Raw genomic sequence first — 25,826 nt, 5'->3', positions numbered from 1 at the left:
ATGTGTGGCCACCTTTAACCTACTATAGACTACCCTCTGGTCAGAAAATACTTATATATTTTTTCTACATATCTTGTCAAGGCTTCCAAAGTCTCATGCAATTATGGTATAATCTTGAAGTCCAGGATCTTGTTATCTAAGTCAGGGATAGGTGCAGGTGAGGATTCTTGGATGTAGTACTTCAGATCAACTTCTTGAGTATGACTCCTCTCTATTAGAAGACCTGTGAACTAAAGACACAAGTTATCTGCCCCACACATCCAACACACAATGGTGGGAGAGTGATGGGATGATCATACTAAACAGACACTCCTGTTTAAAAAAGAGGGAAAACTGGAGGCCCATAGCAGTCACAGGGCTATAGCAATTCTGAAATCCAACCAGGCAGGCATACGTTGCCATTTCCTTGATTGTATCTTTTGGGCTCTTGATTTCATCCTTTGAATCATCCTTCCTTTCTATAAGAAATAGGCTGTGTTTGCAGCTGGAGCTTTCTCAGCCTGTTTTCTGCACACTGAACGTTGGGATCTATAAGCTCCTTTTCATTTTGCACTATTGTTCCTTTCATTCCAAGTTGGTACAATTCCTTACAAAAAGTTTGTAGGTTTCTTAATTTATAATCAAATATACTGGACAAAAGCCACATTTGCATGCATGAGGTGTGATCAAATAATACAGTGAATGTTTAAATAAAAAATTATTACAGTAAAAGACACATTGCCATTAATCCTCCTCAAAATACTCTCCCTCGTTTTGAACACACTTATCCCATTGCTGAGTAGTAGTCTGTTGTTCGGCTGTAGCACATTTTGATTGTCTATTCACCCACTGACAGACATTTGGATAGGTTTTATTTCTCTTGGGAAAATACCTATGAGTAGAATTTCTGGGCCATATGAGAAGTATATATTTGACTTTAAAAGAATTTGACAAATTGTTTTTCAAAGTGCCATAGCATTTTGCTTTCCTTCTAGCAATATATGAGTTATTTCTAAAAAAAATTGAAGATTTGCTCTCTTAGCAAATTTCAAGTATACAGTAGATTATTATTAACTGTTGTAACCATGCAATGCATTAAATCTCCAGAATTTATTCATCCTGCATAGTTGAAACTTGGTACCCTTTGACCACCATTTCTCCATTTCTCTCACTGTCCCCCAGCCCCTGGCAACCACAATTCTAATCTCTGCTTCTATGAGTTTGACTCTTTTATATTCCACATATAAGGTAGATTATACAGTATTTGTCATTCTGTGTCTGGCTTATTTTACTTAGTATAATGTTCTTCAGGTTCATCCGTATTGTCACAAATGGCAGGATTTTCTTCTTCTTTTTTTTAAGGCTGAATGGTATTCCTGTGTATGTTTGTGTGCGTGTAGATCATATGGTAGCTCTGTCTTTAAATTTCTACAGAATCTCCATACTGTTTTCCACAGTGACTGTGGCCAATTTACATCCACACCAACAGTGTACAAGAGTTCACCTTTCTTCACGTCTTCACCACACTTGTTATCACTTGTCTTTTTAAGAACAGCCATTCTGACAAGTGTGAAGTGACATATCGTTGTGGTTTTTATTTGCATTTTCCTGGTTATTAGTGACATTAAGCATTTCTCACATACCTGTTCGCCATTTGTATGCCTTCTTTTGAGAATTGTGTATTCAGACCCATTGCCCGTTTTTTAATTGGATTATTTTTCTTGTCATTTATGAAAAAATTACTCAGTTAAAAAGATTTAAAAGCATGTTTATTCTTACATACGATATTCTTCATAATTTTAGGTCCTGGGTTTTATAATATCCTGAGCAATACTATCATTGACAGCTTTAGCAATACGTGCTTAAAGAAACAAAAGAAAATTGCTTTTGGTTCTTCTGTTCCTCGGACTTTCTTCTCAGTTCAGAAAGAAGCTTTTGGTACTCCTGGGCCTGCTAGTTACCAGGTAATATGTGAATAACCAAATAATATTCCTTATGTGGGTTTCAAAAAAAAATTACATGTGATATATACGAGGTCTGACAATTAAGTTCACCAACTCACCCTAGAAAAAGTGCTACATACCTCATTGTTGAATATCAGTATAGTCACCTTTGAAGTACTCCCCTTGGTAAACTATGCACTGATGCCAGTGCCTAGTCCACTTTTCAAAGGAATTTTGGAACTTTTTTCTGGAATGGCCATCAGAGCTGTCATCGTATTACCCCTTGATGTCCTGAATGTCATCAAAATGTCTTTCAATATTTTCTTTATCTTTTGGTAAAGAAAGAAGTCATTGGGGGCTAGATCAGGTGAGTAGGGAGGGTGTTCCAATACAGTTATTTGTTTACTGGCTAAAATCTCCCTCTCAGACAGTGCCCTGTGAGCTGGTGCATTGTCATGATACAAGAGCCATGAATTGTTGGTGAAAAGTTCAGGTCATTTAACTTGTTCACGCAGCCTTTTCAGCACTTCCAAATAGTAAACTTGGTTAATTGTTTGTCCAGTTGGTACAAATTCATAATGAATAATCCCTCTGGTATCAAAAATGGTTAACAACTTCGTTGCAACAAGTTCGCGAACTTAATTGTAAAATCTTTGTATGCCTCATTATTAAAAGCCATACTATTTTTAGTGAAATTATTTATAGAGTAAATTATGGTATAAGAATAAAAAATAATTTATTCCACAGCTATATTTGTAATTTCTTTTTAAAAATCTCGTATGTACTTCATTAACTGCTTATCTTCATTTTTAGATTGCTCCACTGTATTTTCTGAAAAGACATTTAGGTCTTTTTAAACTTAGGTCTTCTTTAAATGCTTCTCAGCTTTATAATTTTTGTGTAGAAGTCTTGCACATCTTTATTAGATTTATTCCTTGGTATCTGATTTTTTAAAAATTCTATTGTGAATGGTACCTTTTAAATATTTGCACTATTTAGCTTTCTGTTATTGATATAAACAAATGTAATGGTCTTTACTAAAGATTTCATAATCCTTCTGCAGGTTCATCTTTAGAAACCTTATTAAAACTTTCACTTTATCTAGATAGTCTAGTTGGACTGTCTTATAGGTGCTCTGCCAAGGTGTGGACCAACCTGGAGGTCTGATTTGAGTGCCCCATTAAACCAATCAATACAAGCTTATGCTTCATTGTGGGAATTCCTTGTTCATTGGGAATAGCTACAACCCTGATTCCATGATGAATGGGGTCCACAGGGTTACCTACACTTACAGTTTCAGAGTAGGCCCGTGCTGAGCCAATTGGTTTTAGTGTGCATGCAAATTGGGACATCTAAGGGCAGCACAGACCTGCTATTTGCTTAAATCCTGGGTGACTGCCTGCTAAGAAGTCAGATGAATGGCCACTGCTTGGGGGTTGCATAACTAGTTTTTATGCCAGAATCTTGTTTGTGATCAGAATCAGCCAGACAAATTGCTCTACCAACTAAGAATGGCCATGCACCACCACCTATGGAATTGAGAAAAAGCTATCAACTTTTCAATCTTTTTCATGCCAGGGCCAAGTGAAGTCTCCTATGTTGAGTCGAATTAAGCTACTGCACATGACATTTTTGTTAATTATTCCATTACTATTTAACAGGAAATCCGCCCTTTTCAGCCTTCAATAATTTTCTCATTGCCTTTTCAGCCTCTATTAATATATTGTCATCCCTCAAGCATTTGCTAAATCTTTCTCATGATATGCAGCAGAATATATGTCGAATACTCCTGAGAAGTTCCTATTCATTCTTCAAAACATTGTTTATATGTCACCATTCTTGGAAATCTTTCATTGATCACACTTTATCCCTGCTCCCACTCTACTATTTCTCCTTTTTGTTATCATGTATTTTGTATATCTTCAGTAACTTCATGCATCACACTGTATTTAATTACATGTCTATGTCCTCTCCTAGACTGTTAGCCCCTGGACTCAAGGAAACTCATCTTTTTAATTTTGGTAGTTTCAGTATCTAGAATACCCCTTATGTATTTTGAGTGGACTGTAGAAGGCACACAAGTTAAAATCATATCATATAAAAACCCTTGAAAGACGTGAAGATGTTTAATACAAAGATTGAGAGACTTGGACAAAATAAACCAGACAGCTGGTTTAAAATTGAAAGTTTTCTAATATGGAAAAGAGTTCTTTGTGGCATAAGGCATACAGTGAAGACTAAAAGCTGAAAATTATGAGTTTCAGATTTCAGTTCAGTGGAATTAGTTACTAGATTTTGGTTTAGCACAGTTTTCAGATATATAGTGCAATTTTAAGATGAGAACAAATTGCAGCAACAATGAAAACATAATAAAACAAACCAGAAAAAAGTATGCTTAATAATTTAAAGATGGCAGTTGTTACTAACTACTTTGAAATGTGATGTTCTGAATGACAGATGCATTTACTCTTCCATGTTTTATTCATAAGCCTTATGGAATTAATTTTTATATATTTAGATTTTTTTTTCAGGTGTCTAACTTTTATTCAATTTACCTTTCAGAGATTTACTTTCTATGTAAACATTCCCAAAGAACTTTATTTTCTATCTAAAAATCTATTTTTATTCTTTTTTATTATTAAGAGCCAGTTCACTGTGGGTGTTTTGTATTTTTGTATATTTTTTTTAGGACTGTCCTTTCAAAATTGATTGCATAGCCAATAGCTTTGGAAGATAGAGATAGTGTCTTCCTCACAAGCTGTGGACATGCATGCTTACTGCTCAGTATAAAAGATTCGGGTTCCCTAGATTCATTGTTTTTTTTCTCCTGAAACAAAGCACATTGTATATACAAGTGTCCATTTTATTCCATCTGTCTTGTCCTCATTAGGACTTGAGGGCAGATATCACTAAGATGTTATTTAAAGATGTTATTCCATTGTTTTGGGCCTTCTGTTATATCTTTAGCATCTGCTAGCATGCTGATGCTCTTGCTATTTGTTATGCCATGAGTAATAAGGTCTTTTGTCTCTGACTCAGGAGTCTCATGTCTTCTGCCAGCATCAGTAAACTGTGGCAGGTTAACTTGTTAACTTGAAGTAGGTAAAAATCTCAGACCCTTTATAGCTCTTACATCCATATATCCTTAACTTATAGATGTTTTCCTTCTATTATTTTTTTGCTCCCAAAAGCCCCAGTAGTACATTTGATAGTCTTCTCAAAAGAGCTCTCTCCTTTTTGTCAACTTTTTTTTCTGTTAAATTAGCCAGTTTATTATTGAGATGCTAAAATAAGAACAAGTTTAACATGCATTTGCATACTCTAAAACATCTTCATTTTTCTAGATTACTAGATTTTCTAGATTTCTAGGCTTTTAATGTGAATTTCTTTCTTTGACATGTGTCTTTTCTCTAACTTTTGTAGTTCATTCAGTCTGATAGAAGTATATATATTTTTAATGTGGTGAAAAACACATAACACTAAATGTATCATCTTAACGATGTTTAAGTCCTTATGTAAGTGTATTTTAAATACATCATGAATGTTAGTAGTTTTTAGAACATTTCTGTTGTATTTTGTTTAAAATGTACTAGAAGTTCATTATTGTGAGTAACCTGACATTTAGATTAAAAAGGATTATTAAAATTATGTGTTAAAATAATTATTTTAAAAAATCCTTATTATAAATACTCTTTATTCTCCACTGAAGATATTGAGACAGTGTAGCACAGTGACTATAGTCTAAGAGTGCTTGAGTATATATTTTTGCTCTGTCACTTACCTTGTATAAGTTGTTTGAACTCTTTATGCCTTAGTGAAATGGAGATCATAATAGTACATATCTCAAAGTATATTGTATTAAATGATCAATTTATGTAAAATACTTTAATTAGCTTCTGGCACATAATGAGAATGCAATAAGTTTTGTTTTTATTATTTTCAGTTTAAAACTACCTTTAGGTATATCTCAGACTCTGGTAGTTTACACACTATAAGACTGAAAGATACATCCTAAATGTGCAAATTTTAAAAATCCAGTCTGATGAGCTTTGTGTTTAACTACAGTATCAATGCATTTATATTTAATGTGGTTATTAATATAATTGTATGTATATAAACTGTATTATTTTATATATTCTACTAGCCCATTTATTTTAGTATTTTTCTTACCTCACCTTTTTTCAAATTAATGAACTATTTTATATTATTCCATATCATCTATCTTTTTTACATTTTAGTTATGTAATGTTTTACTCTTCTTTTAGTGATCACCACCAAAATTATGCATCCTTTACTTTTTGCAATCCAATAAAAAGGATTACTTTTATTGCTTTCCCAATAATGCTGACCTAGAACATCTTACCTCAGTTTTGCTAACTCCTATTTTGTTTAATTACTGTCATACATTTTATGTTTATTTATATTTTTAAACCCTTTAATTATTGTTTCCTAAAGGCAGTATTTATTCATACTTACCCACATAATTCCCTTCATGTTGTGCTTTATTTCTTTCTGCGTTTCTAAGTTTCCTTCTGGAATTATTTTTCTTCTGCCTGGAAAACTCTCTTTAGTGCTTCTTCTGTTGATGATTAATTATTGTAGTTTTTGTCTAACAATGTCTTTATTTAGTCATAGTTTATTTATAAATAAACATAGTTTAGATTTTTCAGTTGGTATAAATTTTCTTTTAGCACTTTAAAGATGTTATTCTATTGTTTTGGGCCTTCTGTTTTATCTTTTGAGAAGGGAGTTTGACAGCTTATTACTTCTCATCAACTTATTGTTTATTGGTATTGTTTTCTTTTTAAAATTAGTTTCAGGCGTACAAAACAACATAATGATTAGACATTTACACCCCTCACAAAGTGATAACCCCCCCAAGTCTACTACCCCTCTGACATCGTATATTGCTATTACAGTAACATTGACTATATTACCTATGCTGTTCTTTATATCCAATGGCAATATATATATATATATATATATATATATATATAGTATATGTAATTATATATGTATATAATTATAGTTGACATTCAATATTATTTTATATTAATTTCATGTGTACAGCCCAGTGGTTAGACATTTATATAATCTATGAAGTGATTTCTCCTGATAAATTTGGTACCCACCTGGCACCCTACATAATCTTTACAATATTATTGATTATACTTCCCCTACTGTATTTCACATCTCCATAGTCACAGTTATTTTAAAGTCCTGTCTGCTAACTCCAGTATCTGGACCACCTATCCGTCCGTTGTTATTTTTTGTTATTTATTTTCTTTTCCTTTTGACTGTCTATCATGCATATCTATCTTTTGGCATGCCCCATAATTTTTAATAGAGTGTCAAATATTGTTTATAATATAGAGACTCTAAATGGTGTTATATTCTTCTAAAGAGATTTCATACTTTGTAATGTAGACCAAAGTCAGATGACATCACCTTAATCCAATCATGAATTGTTTTTCTAGGACTTAGTTTACTTCTGGTTTGGTCATTTTTAAAAGTATAGTCCTCTGGGGATTTCAGCTGTGAGCCTGATATATTCAGCACCCCTTTCTCTGTCATGTTCTGAACTCTTTTAATACTTCTGTGTTTAAGAATTTTGACTTAGATTTTTTGCATCAGTTTGCCCCTCAGCCCCTTGTAAACATCTTGATGGGGAGACAGAACGTGTTTTATGCCTCCTCAAATCTGCAATTTTTAATCATTCTAGTCCAACAAGACCACAATAAGCTTGTTTCTCGGTTCTTTAACAACAGCCCTCTGCCAGGTCTAAATCCAAATTCTTTCTCTATTGCCTATTATCAGCAAACGCCCCCAGGGACAAAGCACCTGCAGATTGGCAGCTCACCTTTCAGAGGTTCTACCCGCTTCAGAATCTTTGCGCCTCTTATCTATAGTGACAACTCTTAGAGTTGGAAGCATACACAACACTATGAGGCCTTTAAAAATAGGTTTTTGTTATATTTTATTTGGATTTTATTATTTTTAATTATTTGGGTATTAAATGTTGTCTTTTGTGCAATACTTATTCCCCCTAAAACTGAAGTCGTTCAATGAGTAATTCAACTTGCACTTGTTAACTTCTTCCCCTAAACAGAAAAAATTGCAAAATGCTTTTGAACTTCTTTATGTCATAATTTCCATTCCATGTACATGATAATAATATTATAAAAGTAAATTATTTTGCAGTTTCAATAAATATAAAACCACACAAATAATAATGTTGGCTCAGATGCTCTATATTTGTAGGCTTTCATATTTCTAAGATGTGACTGCTATTTTTCTGTTTTTGAAAGTGATAAAATCTATTTTCTTTTGAGTGACCAGCTAGGAATAATAATATAATATTAGAGAAAAAGAGTGGAAAAGCACCAATTTCAGCATTTAGGATAGAGAGGCACATAGTTTCAAAGTTATAGTATGTGAGGGATGGATTTTTTAGTAGATTGGTGTTCTTCAAAAGTGAAGTAAACGATATCCAAGTATTCTACTAGGTATAATATTTTGAAGTATTAGATATGAACATCAAATTCTGAAATAAAAACAGTGAAGTATGCAAAAATGTGAAAATAAATTCTCATCCCTTTTGTATACATAAAGAATGGTTATAGATGGTTACTGCTCATTCTAGTTTAAATTATTAAATGAATACAAATGGTTTAATTGCATGATAAATTGGAAAGTATCATATTGCAAGGATTATATGATGGCTAATTAAATTTTTGATTACCTACTTCATCTAGACTATTAATTTACATCTTCAATGCATATAAAGAATTATGATATTTAAGAGGATGTGGATCATTTCTAATAGAAAATGTATTAATCCAAGATTGTCACAAAATCCATTTAAATAGTTATTGTTATTATATTTTTATTCCATGTATTAATAGTTAAGTATTAACAAATAATGCTGTATAATTGGCTGAATATCTTATATAGTGTAGAGATTACAGCTTTCCTGGTTATGAATCAGAATAAGAATTGACGTCTGTATTTGACATTAGAGTATAGCTAATAACTCACCCATAATATGTTTAAATAATGTATGCAGATCCATCTTACTTTCTTAGAGGTTCATATAATCAACTCTTTTTCCATTTTAATATCTCATTAACTTGAAGTCTTTTACTTCTATATTCCATTTAATTTTTTCTTTTTTTGAATATATGTCTGTAATGATAGAGCAATATTGATGAGCTTCATTGCAAACTTATTACTTATAGTGCCACTTTTATTGATAAATATAAATTATATACTCTTTTCAACATGCTTTTTGGAATTCACAGGTCTGTGGAATTTCTGATGAACCTCCTCACTTGACTAGTCGATGTACTGCTTTTTTGTCAAGAACAGAAAGAACTACTAAACTATCCAATATGGTAAGAAGACTCTTTATAACCAAATTTATTTGTAATCTGAAAATCTCAGAGTAGAATGTTATATTATGATCTGAGAGAGGTACCTGGGAACCTACTGTAACATCTTTGGCTAGTATGATACTTCCGTATTTTCAAAGTTCAACAAAATTCTTGAAGCTAAGCAGAAGTCCAGCATTGTTCCGTGAGAGAATATTACGTGGAACATCTCCTGGAGGATTAGAGAGCATTCATTCCTAGGACATATAGGAAAACTGAACTCGTGTTACATATGAAGTGGAATTTACTTTAGCCTCAACTCAGTTTAGTCATAAGTATAAATTTTTTCTCTTTTCAGTTTGAATCTCTCTTGAATCCCTAGAATCTTCAGAGATTTTTTTATCCCCATTAATCTGCTTTTCATACTGTGTTGATATGAATTTTTCTAACTGAACATTCATTTTTATAGGTACTGAATAAGTAGAAATAAGTAAAGCAGATAAAATTTAAAAATGAATGCTTGACTATTTCATTCAGAATTAACTTACTAAAAGATCAAAGTGAAATTTACAGTTAAAAAGTTAGATTTCTGTGTATAGGTATTGTTAAAATAAATTTTAATAGAAATTGGACCAGCATTGTAAGATATTAATAACAAATGACCAAAACAGGATCATCAACCAGTGTTTAAAATGAAGCCAATCAACCAGAAAAGTAACACTGTTTGCTGAAATAATACTACTAGGTGCACAATGCTAAGAGTTTATTTATAAAGCTTTCCATGATGAAATAACTGGTACAAGATTAGGATGAACTAATTTAAATAAAGTACAAATACAATGCTAGTTAAATTAATATAGCTGTGAATGTCTAGGATATCATAGGAATTAGATTAATTTGGTGAGAGCCATTCAGGAATGGGTTTATTTTTTCTGAAACATCAGTTGACTGAATCTAAGAGATGGGGTCAAAATTAGCATCAGGTTTTATGAGATTTTTTTTTTGTAGATATAAATTCAAAAGACAGTTTAAAATCATCTGGCAGTATTTTTGACATGTAAGAGATTCTCATAATTGTTAAATAAATGTGTTGTTTTAATAGATCATTTCTTCATCTTGAGGAATTTAAAGATTGTGCTGTGTTTCTCAAGTGAGTCATTGTGCAAATCTTAAGTTCCACGGTGAAGTGTCATCAGTAATTTATTACTAATATAAAGCTTTTACATTTAGGGATATTTAGAATGGATTCATAGTTATTTCTGTCATAATATTATAGCTACTAGGAAAAAACAATGCGAATCTCTGTGGGTACCCATGGGAATGCGTATGTATATGTTATACTTTATGTTTGTAGTGAAAACAGATGGAGATCTGCCTTAAAGTAAGATGAGTTGCTCTACCAATTGCTCCTATCTAATATTCACATTTTTCTCTTTTAACTTTGTCTCTAACTGTATCTAGAAACTTCTTTTTGGTGTTTTGTTTTTGTTTTTGTTTTGGCAGGAAACACTTGGCAATTAAAAGCATTGGGTGAGACTGAGCTTACCCAAGAAGCAAAATAGTTTTAGTCATATAGGATACATAGAGTACTTCGGTTTTTGAATCCCTTTCGCAAATGAGAATACCCTTCAAACATGCAGGTGTATAATATGTATCTAATGAAAAATCCAACTCACTGATCTCAAATAAAAATTGATGTCAAACTTATAAAATAATGGAATTAATTTTATAATTTTTATTTGAAATACAAATATTAGAAAATTTACCTCCTGCATACTTAAAATTTGTGTATATAGTATGCTTCAATCTTGAAGGAAGGCATATAATTTAATTTTCAACTTTTTACATAAAGGTTTCACATAAAATATTTAAAAACCTAGGCTTCTTGTTTCAAATGAAATACAAAGCACATACATCTCCCTTCCTTTTACAAGTTCCCAATGAAATAATTAAAAAAAACAAACTATGACATAAGCATTAGTTGGATATAAAAAGGACAAAGAGATTCAAAATATGATAAATGGAAGCTAAACACAAGTCAAACATCTGTTTATTAGACATTCCAGAAACAGAAGGTTGAGATAGTAGTTGGAGTATTTGATATAAACAACAGTAAGTTATCCTGAGCTGAATAAAGACATAAATGTTCAATTAGACCAGTTCAACAAAATACCAAGGAGGATGAATTTTAAAAGACATATATTTTTCACATTGTTTTGCATTTTCAGAAGACTAGAAATGAACAAAATACCCTGGAAGCTTCCAGAGAAAAAAGTAAATGAGTTACTTACAAAGGGAAGAGAATCATACTGAGATCAACACTTTCTCAACAGCATTAGCATTAGCATCTCGTTTCAGAGCTACGAGATGATGGGATATATTTTCCCACATTTCTGAGAGAAAATAATTTTGGATATTGAGGATTATCCAATAACCAATAATTTTGGATATTAATTTGAAAATAATTTGAGAATTCTGCCTCCACCTAAAATTTCAATTAAATAAATCAAGAAAAACAATTTTGTGACATGTAAGAGCTCTGTTCTAGCAAAATGAAAAAAGGGAAGCAAGCCCAGGGTGACATAAACCCAGTGAAAAATAGAAAAAGCATTTTCCAGATGAAGTAAAGTGAAAACAAACTAATAAAGAAGGTGCTTTTAGCTCATGCTTGGGACATTCTTCAAGAGTCAGGGTTTGGTGACAGAATTTCATTTACCTCTATAGAAATTGCAGAGGATTTAATTATAATATAAAAATATAAATCTTAGAAGCATTAATATCAATAATCAAATAATAAAATCAAGAGATGAAAGGTTGTGAGGCAATAGAATGTGTCAAATTTCTTATTTCATATTGCAGAGGGAACAGATGTCAAAAAATTGAGAAATTACAGTGTTAGGCCCTATATTACATTTGTAATGGTGAATACAAAGCAAACAAACAAAGAAAAAACAACAACAGCAAAAAACCCTAAAAAAACAACAACAATCACTGTGAAAGGAATTAACAGTTGATGCTTGACCAACAATTGTTTGAACTGCATGGACCCACTTGTACCCAGGTTTTTTTCGGTAAATATATGTACTGTTTTGATTCCCGGTTGGGAGCCCATGGGTACAGAGGTCCTACGGTTGGGAGCTTACATTGATGGCATAAATCAATGTAAGCATTGATTTATGCCATTTTATATAGGGAACTTGAGCCTCAGCAGATTTGGAACCCATTCCCCTCTGCCCCCTCCATCCCAAGAACAACTAAGTTTTTCAATTTATGGCTCAGAAAGGGACATCAGTTGGCTAATGACAACTGGTATCAAAAAATATCACAAAAATTTTTACCCATGTTTTCTAAAAATTAACAAATGACTTGAAATTAGAATTATTTGGCAAACAGTTTGAGCTGAAACTTTTGTCATTTGATAAATAGTTTTACGGTACATAGAGTTGAGAATGAAGGGAATTTATTTTTTTAAATTAAAGTTTATTGGGGTGACAATTGTTAGTAAAGTTACATAAGATTTCAGGTGTACAATTCTGTGTTACATCATCTATAAATCCCCTTGTGTGTTTGCCAACCAGAGTCAGTTCTCCTTCCATCACCATATACTTGATCCCCTTTACCCTCATCTACAACCTTTCTACCTCCTTACCCTCTGGTAACCACTAACCTCTGGTAACCACATTGTCTGTGTCTATGAGAATGAAGGGAATTTTAAAAGTAAATTTTGACTTATATTTTGATTTAAATTCATATGAGTTGTTAAAATCTTTTAAATACCATCTCTGAATAGGTTCAAGTTTAAAAGCAAAAGTTTTGCAATCGGAAACACTTGTCTAATCTCTGCTCTGCCTTGTAGATACACAAATGTAAGGCAACGTCCCTAAATCTCAGTTTCTTCAAATATTAAATAGGGATATAAATTAAAAAGTGATAACCTGATAGGGTCATAGTAAGAAATAGGTGTATTATTGCTTATAAGAGTCACTTCATTGTTACCATAGTAAGTTTTAACTTAACTATAAAAATGATAAATGGAAGGGTGATGACTCAGGTAAATATAATTGCATTCCAGAGCCTATGATCTTTTTTCATCATTCCATAGATTAATGAAGAGTATATATTGAAATATGGCAGTGTCTTTTTCTTTTTAATACTTCCTTGCAAGTGACATTCATCTTCCTCAATCAGAGGTACCTCTATCTTGCATGGTATTGCTATATCAGGAATGCAAGACGGAAAGAACAAATGTTCAGTTTTTCACTTTGGAAACATTTCTGGAAGCTAATTTCAGAGACAGTAGTTGTGGGGAGCATGGCTTTATAATGGAGCTTTAAAAAGAATGAAAAGTGTTTTCTAATATCCACTTTTAAAAAAAAATGTTATAGAACTAGAGTATGGCTAAGAGGCCTAACTTCTGTATTAGTTAGCTATTTCTGAATAATAAACCTTAGCATCCAAAAAAAAATCATTTTTTACTTACTTGTAAATTGGCAGCTCAGCCAGAGAAGCTTACTTCAGGCTGCAGGTTTGCTGAGGAAACTGCTTCATGCTGTCATTTGATGGGGGTAATAACTCTTGGGACCAGCAGGATCGTTGGGCATGTTTTTCTCATGGTGTTGGCAGAAATACAAGAATATTACTATAAGAAAGAAAATAGGAAAATTTTAGGATAAAGGAAGTTTCCTGCTACACTGAATGAGAAAGCCTGTCCTTAATTGAAAGGATAAAGAAAGGTAGCATAGCAAGGGAGTTGCTATTTGAGTATGAGGCCTATTTCATGCTCTCCCACGTTGTGAGTGAACTCTCGTAAGACTGGGAGTTGGTAATAGGGGTGAATAAGTGGAGACTCAGGTTAATACATCCCAGAGATGATGAAGTATGAATTCCACTTCATACCTCAGAGCCTGGGAGGGTGCTAGCGTAACACCCTCCTTGCACATAGTGGGTGGCTGATGTAGAAAGTTTTAATGGTATGTTTAGGTAGAGAGGGCCTGTGTCAGTCATGGTCTAGTCAGGAGACAGAACTGCATTAGTGAGTTTGAGGTAAGTAATATAAGGAATTGTGGATATTGGAGAACTGAAAAGACAAAGAGAGAACACTAAGGTATCATGGAAGCAGGAACACAGACAATGCCACCATCCTTAAATTTTGGGGAACAAGGGGGAACAAAGGGAATAGGTTGGAATTATTAAAACATGAAAGCTACGAGAGACCTTTTGTTGGTGGGATTCAGACCTCTGGAGGGGGAAACAATTCAGCTGGTATTGGTGACCCAGGAGCTCACAAGAAAGATCTCATAAGCCTGAAACACAGAGCCTTAGGACCTAGCTTAGGACCTAGCTAGTAAAACTATATTAGACATGAATTTCAGCTGAACTGTTCCATAATAGTCACAGTTATTATGACTCAAAATTGTGTTCTGTTACCCTCAATCTTTCTTTCCTTCAATTTTTCATTGGAATATTTATAGAAAATTCTTAGATTTTTGCATAGTTTTTGAGTTTATTTTGTTGCTTGGCTAGTTTGCTTGCCGGTATCTTATTTCTCATCTAACCATTGATGGGGGAGAGCACATTAAAATGAATTTTGCAAGCCCATCAATGCAAATAAAGGTATGAGGCAAATCATTTCTGACACACTGAAGAGTGAATTGGGTACAGTACACTTACAGACTTCCTGAACTTCCATTACATTTTAAAGTCTCTATAAAATTTTCTTTTAATTGTCTAACTTCATTAGTTCAGAAAATGGGTTTGATATGCCAACACCAAGAATAAGTGCTGCTCGATGTCATCTTCGTCAAAGCAGAGAAAACACAGTGAAGGCAACTGCTGAGCAAGATACACTGTGATAAGTCAGATTCTACTAGCCTGCTTCTTGACTGGGTGGGATTGCCTGTCAGTACTTACCCAGATCGTGAGAAGAATGCAGTTATACAGTTTTAGATTAGTTATTTTTTTATTGCCCTACATAAATCTCAGAAAAAATAATAACTTCACACAGACGTGATTTACTCTTTGGTTGATAAAAAATAATTTTTACTTTCATCTGTTTTGAGAATGAAGTTTGTCTGAACATTGAAGGTGCCATGTCCTTTTAAAATGAACAACAGCAACATAACTCATATTCTACATAATCTTCGAGACTTAAAGTATACTCCCTTTGTGGCATCCTTTTCAATCTGATTACTACAGGTTATATCAAACAGTCATTGTTTTGTAGCTTATATGGGGATTAAAAGAGATAAAATAATGTTAAAAGTGATGTGGAGATGATTAGTCAAGACCTTAACTCCATCATTTAAGTCTTTGTTGCCAACATGATTACATATGAACCCTACATGTGTATAATGGTGGCATGGCATAAATACCATTAAAATCTCTTTATAATAAATTTATGATTAATGAAACATGACCTTGAGAAATTGACTTCTTCAAATGTCTCATTATCTTACTCAGATGCACATATTCATGAGGAGAAACCTTGTTTCAGTATATTTAAATGTTTAGGAATTCATATCTCTTTTCGAAATTACCTCCACTAATGAAGGCTGCAATGCTGGAGTCTTTTACAGAAATCTGATCTCATTGGCATGATTAACACGGACATATTTTAAGCAATTCAGAATATTAAAGTTTTCAGTATCTGGTCATCATTATTATACAGAAGTATGTACTAATAGTCCTTCTGTTGGCATTTTTAGGGCAAACAGTAGTTCCGTTGTCTTATTAAAAAACGTCTAGGGGGAAAGACATTTTTCCGTTACCTAACTTTAAAATGTAGTTACAAAGTAATATATTAGTATCATTACAAGTACACAGGGAGTGAATATGGAAAACCCTAATAGGTTTATATAAGTTAAAATGACATTGGTAGGAAAGCAAAGAAAAAAAGGAAGTAAAGGAAAAAGGCCAGAGATATGAGGAGTACAAAGAAGTGAGATAATGGAAAGTGGTACTCATGTTGTAAAGTTTGAGGGGGTACAGAGTGACATAAGAAAAAACTAAAGCAGAAGCATGTGGAAAAATTGCAACTAGATTCAGTTGCTACTATTGAAAGGAGCTGCTGCTTCTCCAACGATGAAGCAGATCCATAGGAACAAACCCCTTCTTCCACTAGCCATGCACATACCGTCCAGCATCTCCTGTTGGCCCAACAGAGGGCCATCTGACAAAGCACAAAGATGGTTTGCAGACTCCCAGGTTTGGAGCCTGGACAATAGTTTAAAATCTGGTACCTTTCATACCTTTGACTACTTAGCATCCATATTCATCTTTCTACTTATATTCGAACTTCCACATAATATTCCAAACAATTATATTTCTGCCTAATACAGTACAAGTATTCTTTGTATAACAAATGTTTTCTCACTCTCCAAAATGAAGAGACAGGTTTCCAACAGATTGTTTTCATCTTTGGGCAAATTTAGTCATTGTCCATTTAAATATTTTGTTATCTAAATACTGTTATATATTACTGATTTATGGCTTTTAATTGTTGCCTGTATACTAAATCATACATTGTTAATTTCTCATAAAACTTTAAAAAAATAAAAAGGAGGAGAGGAAAGATGAAAATAGTTAACACACACACACACACACACACATTTATTTGAATAGCTGCCACAGTCCTTGTTTCTTAACTGATTCAATGCTGTAGAATATATTTCTGACTTTCTTCTTCTCTCACCCTCTCTGTTTCCTTTGCCCTCAACCTGGTTGTCAGCTGTTTAAGATTCTTCACCTGATGAAAGACCGAACCTTCATTTTTGAAGGTTATGAATCCTAGCGAACCCTCTCTTTTTTTTGGTCAATGTAATTTTCAACAATTCTTAATATTGGAGATTGAAATAGTAAGAGAAATCCCAGAGAATGCGTGACAAACTCTTCCAATTCTCACTGTGTAGGAGCAACTCAGATTCCACTTCTTAATCGTGACAAATAATCCCAGTCATTAGACTAACAAGTACTTGTTTTCAGTGGCATGAGTAGCCCAAAATGCTAGTTGACAATCTTACTAGTAACTTTGAATTCTGTAGAATCAGAGTTATGTCTCTAAGTGGAAGCATTCCTATCTTGGGAATTCAGACTTATAAACAATTAGAGATCAAGGATATGGAGACAAGAGAAAAACACTTTGTGGGTGTGTTTATTAGGTGAAGTGAGGAGAAAGGTACTTCATGTATGTTGCGTATATTGCATCATGTTTGCGTAAACCTTGTCCTCTCAAGGTCTGGGCTCTCAGCTGGCACCATAATTGAGTTTTCAGCAAGCCCTTCTGTTGTTCTTCTAGGTCAGCTGCTTTTAAATAACAAGGGCAGGTTAGACCTAGTGCATTCTCTGAGCGCAGGTCCATTGTTTCATTTCTTTTGCTGTGAAGTGAGTTCTTTGATCAGAAATAATTTGTCTAGAATACCATAACAGTAAAAAAGCCCTTTTTTAAGTCCAAGGAAGGCAGTGTTGGCAGAAGAATTATTGGCAGGGAAGACAAATGAGGTCTTTTCTTGTAATGACCTTTTCTTAGGTTTTGGAGTCAAGGTTAGGCTGGGTTCTTAAATAGAGTTAAGTGTTCTTTTTCCCTCTCATTCCTGCAAAGAGTTTATTTATTTTTACACCACTGAGTTATTCTTCCTTAAATGTTTGTGAGACTTCAGTATTAAAGCCTTCTGGACTGGTGATTTTCTTTGTGGGAAGGTTTTTAAAGAAAGGATTCAATTTTTTTATCTATTAACCTTGTGTTCCTATGCTGGCATCTGGGGCCTTGTAGACTTTGGAGAGACTGCCCCTTCCAGGGTTGGCCAATTACTAGAGATAGCAAATGACTGTCCTGCAAATATGCCTTATCTATGCAAACTGTCCAATCCAGAGCTCACCCCTTTTCTACGAGGCTTTCACACTCATGGGCATTATTCTCCTGCTCTAATCGTCCCAGCCAACTAGGGACAGCTCCCTATGACCCAGAGCCTGCTGAAATTATTCCAACCAGCCAATACTAAGCCTGTGTACCCTGCCTCACTGACTCCTTCCTGTGGAAACCACAATAAAGTCACTCCTCTATATTTTCCCCTATTTCTGCCTCCTGACCAATACTTGTGCTTCTCGGTGTGACCTCCTCTGACATGACGTGCTCCTCCTCTGGAATCTGAGTATAACAAGCTCTCTTTTCAGTGGCAATCATCTCCTGATCTGTTGGCCTTGACATACCTAAATAATAATAAAACCTAATTTGTAAACATCTTACTAAATATTGGACTATTTATATTTTTTCTTTTGTCTACTTTTAATAATTCAACTTTTAGAGAAGTATATTCATTTCTTCTAATTTGTCATATGTATTTGGTTAAAGTTAATCATGATATTCCCTTCTTTTATTTGTCTGTAAGATTTATAGGGATGCCCTTTTTTCCCCTGTGATATTGCTAATTTGTGCCCTCCCTCCTCTCACTCCTCCATCTTTTTGTTCCTTCCTTTTTTCTGTAATCAGTCTTACTGGTGATTTATCAATATTCATAATCTCTTTTTCAAAGAAAAACTTTGACTTTGTTGACTTTCTCTATTTTATGTTTATTTTCTATTTCATTGATTATAATATCATCCTTTGTGCTTTCCTTAGGTTTGCTTTGTTTTTCTTTTTCTAGTGTATTGAAATGGAAATTGTGTCAATGTTTTTCATCTTCTTTTTGATTACATGTACTTCTTTTTTTTAAAAAGATTTTATTGTATTGGGGGAGGGGAACAGGACTTTATTGGGGAACAGTGTGTACTTCTAGGCCTTTTTTTTCCATGTCAAGTTGTTATCCTTTCAATCTTAGTTGTGGAGGGTACCATTCAGCTTCAAGTTGTTGTCCTTCCAGTCTTAGTTGTGGAAGGCACAGATCAGTTCCAGTTGCCATTTTTCTAGTTGCAGGGGGCACAGCCCAACATTCCTTGCGGGAGTCGAACCAGCAACCTTTTGGTTGAGAGGATGCATTCCAACCAACTGAGCCACCTGGGAGCTCAGCGGCAGCTCAGCTCAAGGTGCTGTGTTCAATCTTAGTTGCAGGGGGCGCTGCCCACCATCCCTTGTGGGACTCGAGGAATTGAACCGGCAACCTTGTGGTTGAGAGCCCACTGGCCCATGTGGGAATCCAACCGGCATGCAGCCTTTGGAGTTAGGAGCATGGAGCTCTAACTGCCTGAGTCACCGGGCTGGCCCCTATATGTACTTCAAGGCAATATATGCCTTCATATACTACTTTCGTTGTATTCCACACATTTTGTTATGTTGTTTTTAATTTTTGCTCAGTTAAAAAATTTTTTTAATTCACACTTTTTCTTATTTGACCTATTTAGAAGAGTACTGTTTAATTTCCATGATGTTGGCTTTTTTTTCTAGTTATTTGTTATTGATTTCAACCTTACTTCCATTATGAAAATAGAATATACTCAATTATTTCAATCTATTAAAAACGTAGAAGTTTTTTATGGATCAGCATGTGATTAATTATTTGTGTGTGTATGTGAAAGGAATGACTTATCCTCACTTTGTGACATCTGTAGAATTCTACCTAATGCTTAACATAGGCTTAACAATACACATTATTTCATCTATTAGCTCTCTCCATATCATGGAATAGAACTCATGCGGAGCTGCAATTTTAATTTTCTTTGAAATATTCTGATTATCTCTGACAATTATTTTCAAGTTTTTTGAAATCTATTTTGTGAACCAGTATATGAATTTTTATTTTAAGTAGGAAAGTTACTTTTTGAGGGAAAAGATGGGCGTAAAATAGGAGTTCAGTAATTTTTCTTTCCCAATCTTCTAAAAAAGCCTTTTATAAATATCATTACTCAAGAATGCCTTTTTAAAATCTTAATTGCACTTTGGACCATCTGTCACACATTGAATTAAGAACATTGCTATGAGGTTGGTTTTTACTTTCTTTACATGTGCACATATTATTTATTTCTTAAAGGTGAAGATTCTGTCTTCATTGTTGCCCTTTATGGTTTGGTATCATGCTAGTTACATAATAGGTCTTCAGCATATACTTTTATATTTAAGGAAGAATGCAAATCAGAGCCTGCTCTTTTTTCTATGTGCAGTACCTTCAAAATATTCTCCAAGTGAAGAGTAGATTTAATTATGAAATATCTCATGAGCTAAATAAACAAGAGATGAAATCTTGTCAAATTGATATAGTCTAAAAGAAACACTTGACATACATAAAAGTTGACAGAATGGCTTTATCTTTTACTATGTACCTTGCACCTTGTTTAGCTGTGGTATTTTTGTACCTAGGGTTTCAGAGATCTAGGCTGTTTGAGGTTATTTCTGTTCTCTGTATCAATATAGCTTGTTAGATGTGTCTTTACATGAATATCAATATACTTTTAAATCTGAAATTTATTGTGTTTATTTAAAAATGTATATTAACTTAATTTCTCACCGTTGTGTTTTAAATTTTTCTTAGCCAAGTGAAATATTATGCTCTTCCGTAAAAATGGGGAAAATATGAAAGTTGTTAATTAATTGCCAGTGTTTAACTTGTGTTCAGATTTTCTCAATTTGTTCTCTTATTTTCCAAATCCTGTCCTGACTTAGCTCTTTATTTTCCTGGTGGCCTATCCAATCTATACTTTCTTTAGATTAGTTTAGTGTACTAATTCTTTCTTATAATGATTACAGTGGTTTTCATTGGACTTCAGAAAATTCTAAGATTGGTTGTTTTTGCCTTAAAAGTAATTTCTAGGAATATATGATGAACATCAATTTAACTTGAGATATGAATTTGCTCTCAGACAAAGATTACTCTGAAAACAACTCTATAGAGGGAGGTTTTCTTGCTCGTTGATATCAAGTATTATGTGTGTTCAGTTCACATACATCATTTCAAAGAATTGATTATCTTGCATATGTAGGTCTAGATCTCATAAATGTTGTAAATTTTGGAGATTTTATTTTTAGTGCATGTTCTATTTGAACTTGAACATTCTCAGGCTTTGCATTTATAATTTTGTGTTATTTTTGATTAAAATAAACACTCAAAATCAGGAAGCAACCTAAAAATTACATTATTGTAAATGTTAAAATTTGCTTTCAACTTGCTCATTTAAATCTGCTTAAGTTAAAAATATTCACATTTAAATTTCAAATTTAGCATGAGACTGTATAGAAAAATTTGGATTTCATATATGCACTAGAAGCTTTACAATTTGTAATCCAATGATTCTATTTGTTACATTAAAAACATGATGATACTCCTATATTGAATGAGGATTTTTAATATTTAATCCATCATGTGTAGGTTTATGGTCCAATTTAAATCACCCTTGGGAGTATTTAACACTTGGAATTACCTACTATCATGCACTGTAACCTTAATTGAGAGTTTAAAGCTACACTCCCATCATTATACCATCAAGGAGTAGAAACTATTCTATAGTTCAAGGACAAGTACATCATTTATGAGTATGTTGACAACCCATCTTCTCCTTTGACCTAAGTGACAATTAAGTTTGCGAACTTGTTGCAACGATGTTGCTAACCTTTTTTGATATCAGAGGGATTATTCACTGTGGATTTGTACTAACTGGACAAACAGTTAAACTTAAATGCTGAAAAGGCTGTGTGAAAAAGTTAGACAAAAAGACCTGAATTTATGGCCAACAATTCATGACTCTTGTATCATGACAATGCACCAGCTCACAGGGCACTGTCTGTGAGGGAGTTTTTAGTATTAAACAAATAACTGTATTGGAACACCCTCCCTACTCACCTGATCTGGCCCCCAGTGACTTCTTTCTGTACCTGAAGATAAAGGAAATATTGAAATGAAGCCATTTTGATGACATTCAAGACATCAAGGATAATATGATGACAGCTCTGATGGCCATTCAGAAAAAGAGTTCCAAAATTTCTTTGAAGGGTGGACTAGGCGCAGGTGTCTGTATAGCTTCCCAAGGGGAGTACTTCTAAGGTGACCACAGTGATATTCAGCAATGAGGTATGTAGCACTTTTTCTAGGATGAGTTTGCAAACTTAATTGTCCAACTGAAATGTGGTTATTTCATTTTGTCTGGAACTGAAAGCCCCCTATTTAGTTTTCACAGTGTTTAGATAGCTACTGTATGTATTCTGTCTATGGTTTTTAGATGGATTCAGTGGGAGAGGTGAGGTGAATATTGTTTACTCCATCTTAACTGGAACTAAAAACCTGTATTTGATTGTTTTTTCCCTTAGTGCTAAGGTACAACTATCTTTTAAAATTTTATTTTCCAATTGTTTGTTCTACTGCTTAGAAATGCGTTATTCATATTGACCTTATATCAGTGATCTTGTCAAATTCACTTACTCATTCTAATAGTTTATATGTAGTTTACTTCAATTTATTTGCATATAAAACTATATAACCTATGGAAAATGACTTTGTAATCCCTATGCATTTGATGATGATGATGACGATGATGATTGTCATGTATTAGTACACTGGCACTAGACCAGTAGAACGTTGAATGAAACTGGTGAGAATGAACATCTTTATTTTGTTTCTGGGAGAACATTTCAGTATTTCACTATATTGTGTAATGTGAACAGTAATTAAAAAATAATCTTTATAATTTGAATAAGTCCTCTTCTATTTCTAGTTTGCTAAGAGTTTATATTGGGAATATGTATTAAATATTATTTTTTTACATCTATTGGGATATATGCAAATGTATATGGGATTCATGATTTTACTTTTTTATTCTCTTCATGTAGTAAATTATATTGACTACTTTTTAAATATGAATCCTTTTTTGCATATAATGAGTAACATCTGCATTTGTTCTTGATGTAGTATCCTTTTATATGCACATTACTTGATAATATTTCATTAAACACTTTGTTTCTGTGTTCATGGATAGATTGGTCTTTAACTTTCTTTTTAGCAATTTCGCTGTCAGGCTTTGATATCATGGTTATGATTACCTCATAAATTAATTTGGTAAGTGTTGCCTCTTGTTCTATTTTCTGGAAGAATTTGGGTCAGATTGGTAATTGTTCCTTAAATGTTTCTTGAATTCACTGGTGAAACCATGTGAGGTTAGAATTTTCTGAGATTGCTTTAAATAACAGATTAAATTTCTTTAGGATATTCAGGGATTATTTTTCTTTGTTTCTCTTGTGAATGTTTTTTTTACATTAAATTTAAAACATACCTGCATAACGTTGTTCATATATCCTCTACTATTTCTAAATATCTCTAGGGTGTTTGGTAGAGGTCTGCTTTTTTATTCTTTATAATGGTAACATGTTTTATCTTATTCTCTTTTTTGATCAGTCTTACTAGATATTTTATCAATTTTACTGATCCTTTTAAGTAATTATTTTGTGTCTTTTTTTGTTTTCTATGTTTATTGTTCTTTCTGTCTTTATTTTATTTTCCACTTTATTTTTAATTTGCAGTTGTTTTTCTCTAGAGTCTTAATTGGAAGCTTAAATATTTGATTTTTGGTTATTCTTTTTCTCTATAAATTTCCCTGGAAGCCCTTTATCAGCTGCATTCCACACATTTTGACACATCATATTTTTATTATAATTTCAATAGATTTTATAATTTCTGTTATAATTTGTTCTTTGACCCCCATGGGATTTTAGAATCATATTGCTTAATTTCAAGACACTTGTGAGTTTACTATTTATTGTCCTTTTCTGGGTTCCTGGCTTATTTCACTGTAGTCAAAATATAATCTATATTATTTAAATCCTGAAAAACATTATTAAGACTTTTTTTATAGACTGTCTATTACTATGTGGCATATTTTGGTAACTTAAAAAGAATGTGTATTCTGCAGTTATTGGATACAGTGCTCTAAATATGTCACTCATCTCAAATTTATTAACTGTGCTATTCAAATCTTCCATATTCTCGTCTTATCTGCTTGTTCTGTATCTGCTTTTTAAAACAAAGACAACTGTTTTAAAATCTTTAACTTGCAATGTGGATTTATTTATTTTTCCTTTTACTATTGCCTGTTTTTGCAAAATCAAAAGAAAATGAGAAAGTTTGATGATTATTTTCAACTCTTGAATCTATCCTTTAAAAAGTAATTATCGTCTTCTCTCTCATTTCACATTACACAAATAATTGAATTTTTCTAAGTGTAAAAATGTAACTCATTTATAAGTTCCAGCTTTTGTTTGCCATTTCTCTCTTAACTTTAATCATATCTGCACTGAACTTTATAATTTTCATTTATATGCATTTGATAAGCATATCATACCATCATTGCATTCAAGTTGTTTACAATTTAATAACTAAAGAATTTAAATTACAGTGTAGGCAGTCTCATGAAAAACTACCGTGTTTCCCCCAAAATAAGACATAGCCAGACCATCAATTCTAATGGGTCTTTTGGAGCAAAGACTGGGTCTATAATGTAGTGTAATATAATGTAAAATAATACCAAGTATAATATAACATAAAATAATAAAATATAACATAATATAATGTAATATAGAATAACATAATAAGACCCGGTCTTATGTAATATAAGGGTCTTATATTAATTTTTGCTCCAAAAGACTCATTAGAGCTGATGGTCCCGCTAGGTCTTATTTTTGGGGAAACACGGTAAGTACCTCTCCATGGAGATTATTTTAAGTAAGGAATAAATTATGGTTTCCTAGAGTGCTATGGAATTGTTACTGTATATGGAAACATTCCAGTTATTGGTATTTTGCATGCCTTGTAAGCATTAGAATACCATATCATGGACATTTACACAAAGAACATGCACAAAGATTTTGTGATTAAACATTTAGTTCTTGGAAGAGAAAAATGTAGAATTTGAAATATTAAGAGAAGTGAAGGATTTTTAAAAAGTATTTATATCCCTTAGTATTCACAATGATTCTGTAATTGAAACAACATATTGGTCTATTAAAGTTTTTTAAAAAAAATTATTTATAAGAGTAATACCTACTTGAAGAATTTTTTGAACACAAAAATAGTGAAAGAGCAAAACAAGTTCATACAATTCTACAATCTAACAGTAGCAACTGTTAATGTTTCATTGAATTTTTCTTTCATTGTAATAAGGGTGAAAATACTTTTTTGTATTTTGTTTTCTTTAATCAAGACTGTATTGTATTTTGTGATATAAAACATTATTATTTAATGACTGTAAAATATAGGAATCTCTCATTTGTTGTGAAAAATGCATTACTGAAGATGGCCTATAATTCAGCTCTCATTTAAATTAATAGTTTTCACATAGGAATGAATATACAGTTATGGGTACATTTATATTCAAGGATAATCTGCTGTAATTTAAGAACAAATTAGTTGCATTGATTTTTGTAGTCATATCACCCACAGGCTTATTTTTTTTTAATTTTTCATCATCCCTAGCTAGTTATGTAATTTTTTTTTGCAAATTAAACATCTGTAGCATCTGTCCTTATTTACTTGTGACACTATTTACTTGCGATTTTTCTCTTGTTTTCCATGTGTTCTCTGAGTTATACTAGGCATTCTTAAGGGGAGTTGACACTTTTGCTTCATTA

At 32.8% G+C, this 25,826-nt stretch overlaps 1 protein-coding gene across 1 annotated transcript in view; it reads left to right on the top strand.

Annotated features, from left to right (window-relative positions):
• Positions 1-25,826, top strand: part of STPG2 (sperm tail PG-rich repeat containing 2) — a gene marked incomplete at both ends in the record, with an annotated part of 248,189 nt that overhangs the window by 92,468 nt on the left and 129,895 nt on the right. The window contains 2 exons of the mRNA XM_081052765.1: positions 1,783-1,943; positions 9,224-9,316. Coding sequence (XP_080908891.1) covers positions 1,783-1,943; positions 9,224-9,316 — 254 coding nt within the window. The remainder of the gene's footprint in view (positions 1-1,782; positions 1,944-9,223; positions 9,317-25,826) is intronic.

The sequence above is a fragment of the Rhinolophus hipposideros genome (genome assembly GCF_964194185.1).
Source record: "Rhinolophus hipposideros genome assembly, chromosome: 1".
Lineage (NCBI taxonomy): Eukaryota > Metazoa > Chordata > Mammalia > Chiroptera > Rhinolophidae > Rhinolophus > Rhinolophus hipposideros.
Note: the sequence above shows the minus strand (reverse complement) of the source record. Positions and strands in the feature narration are given on the sequence as shown.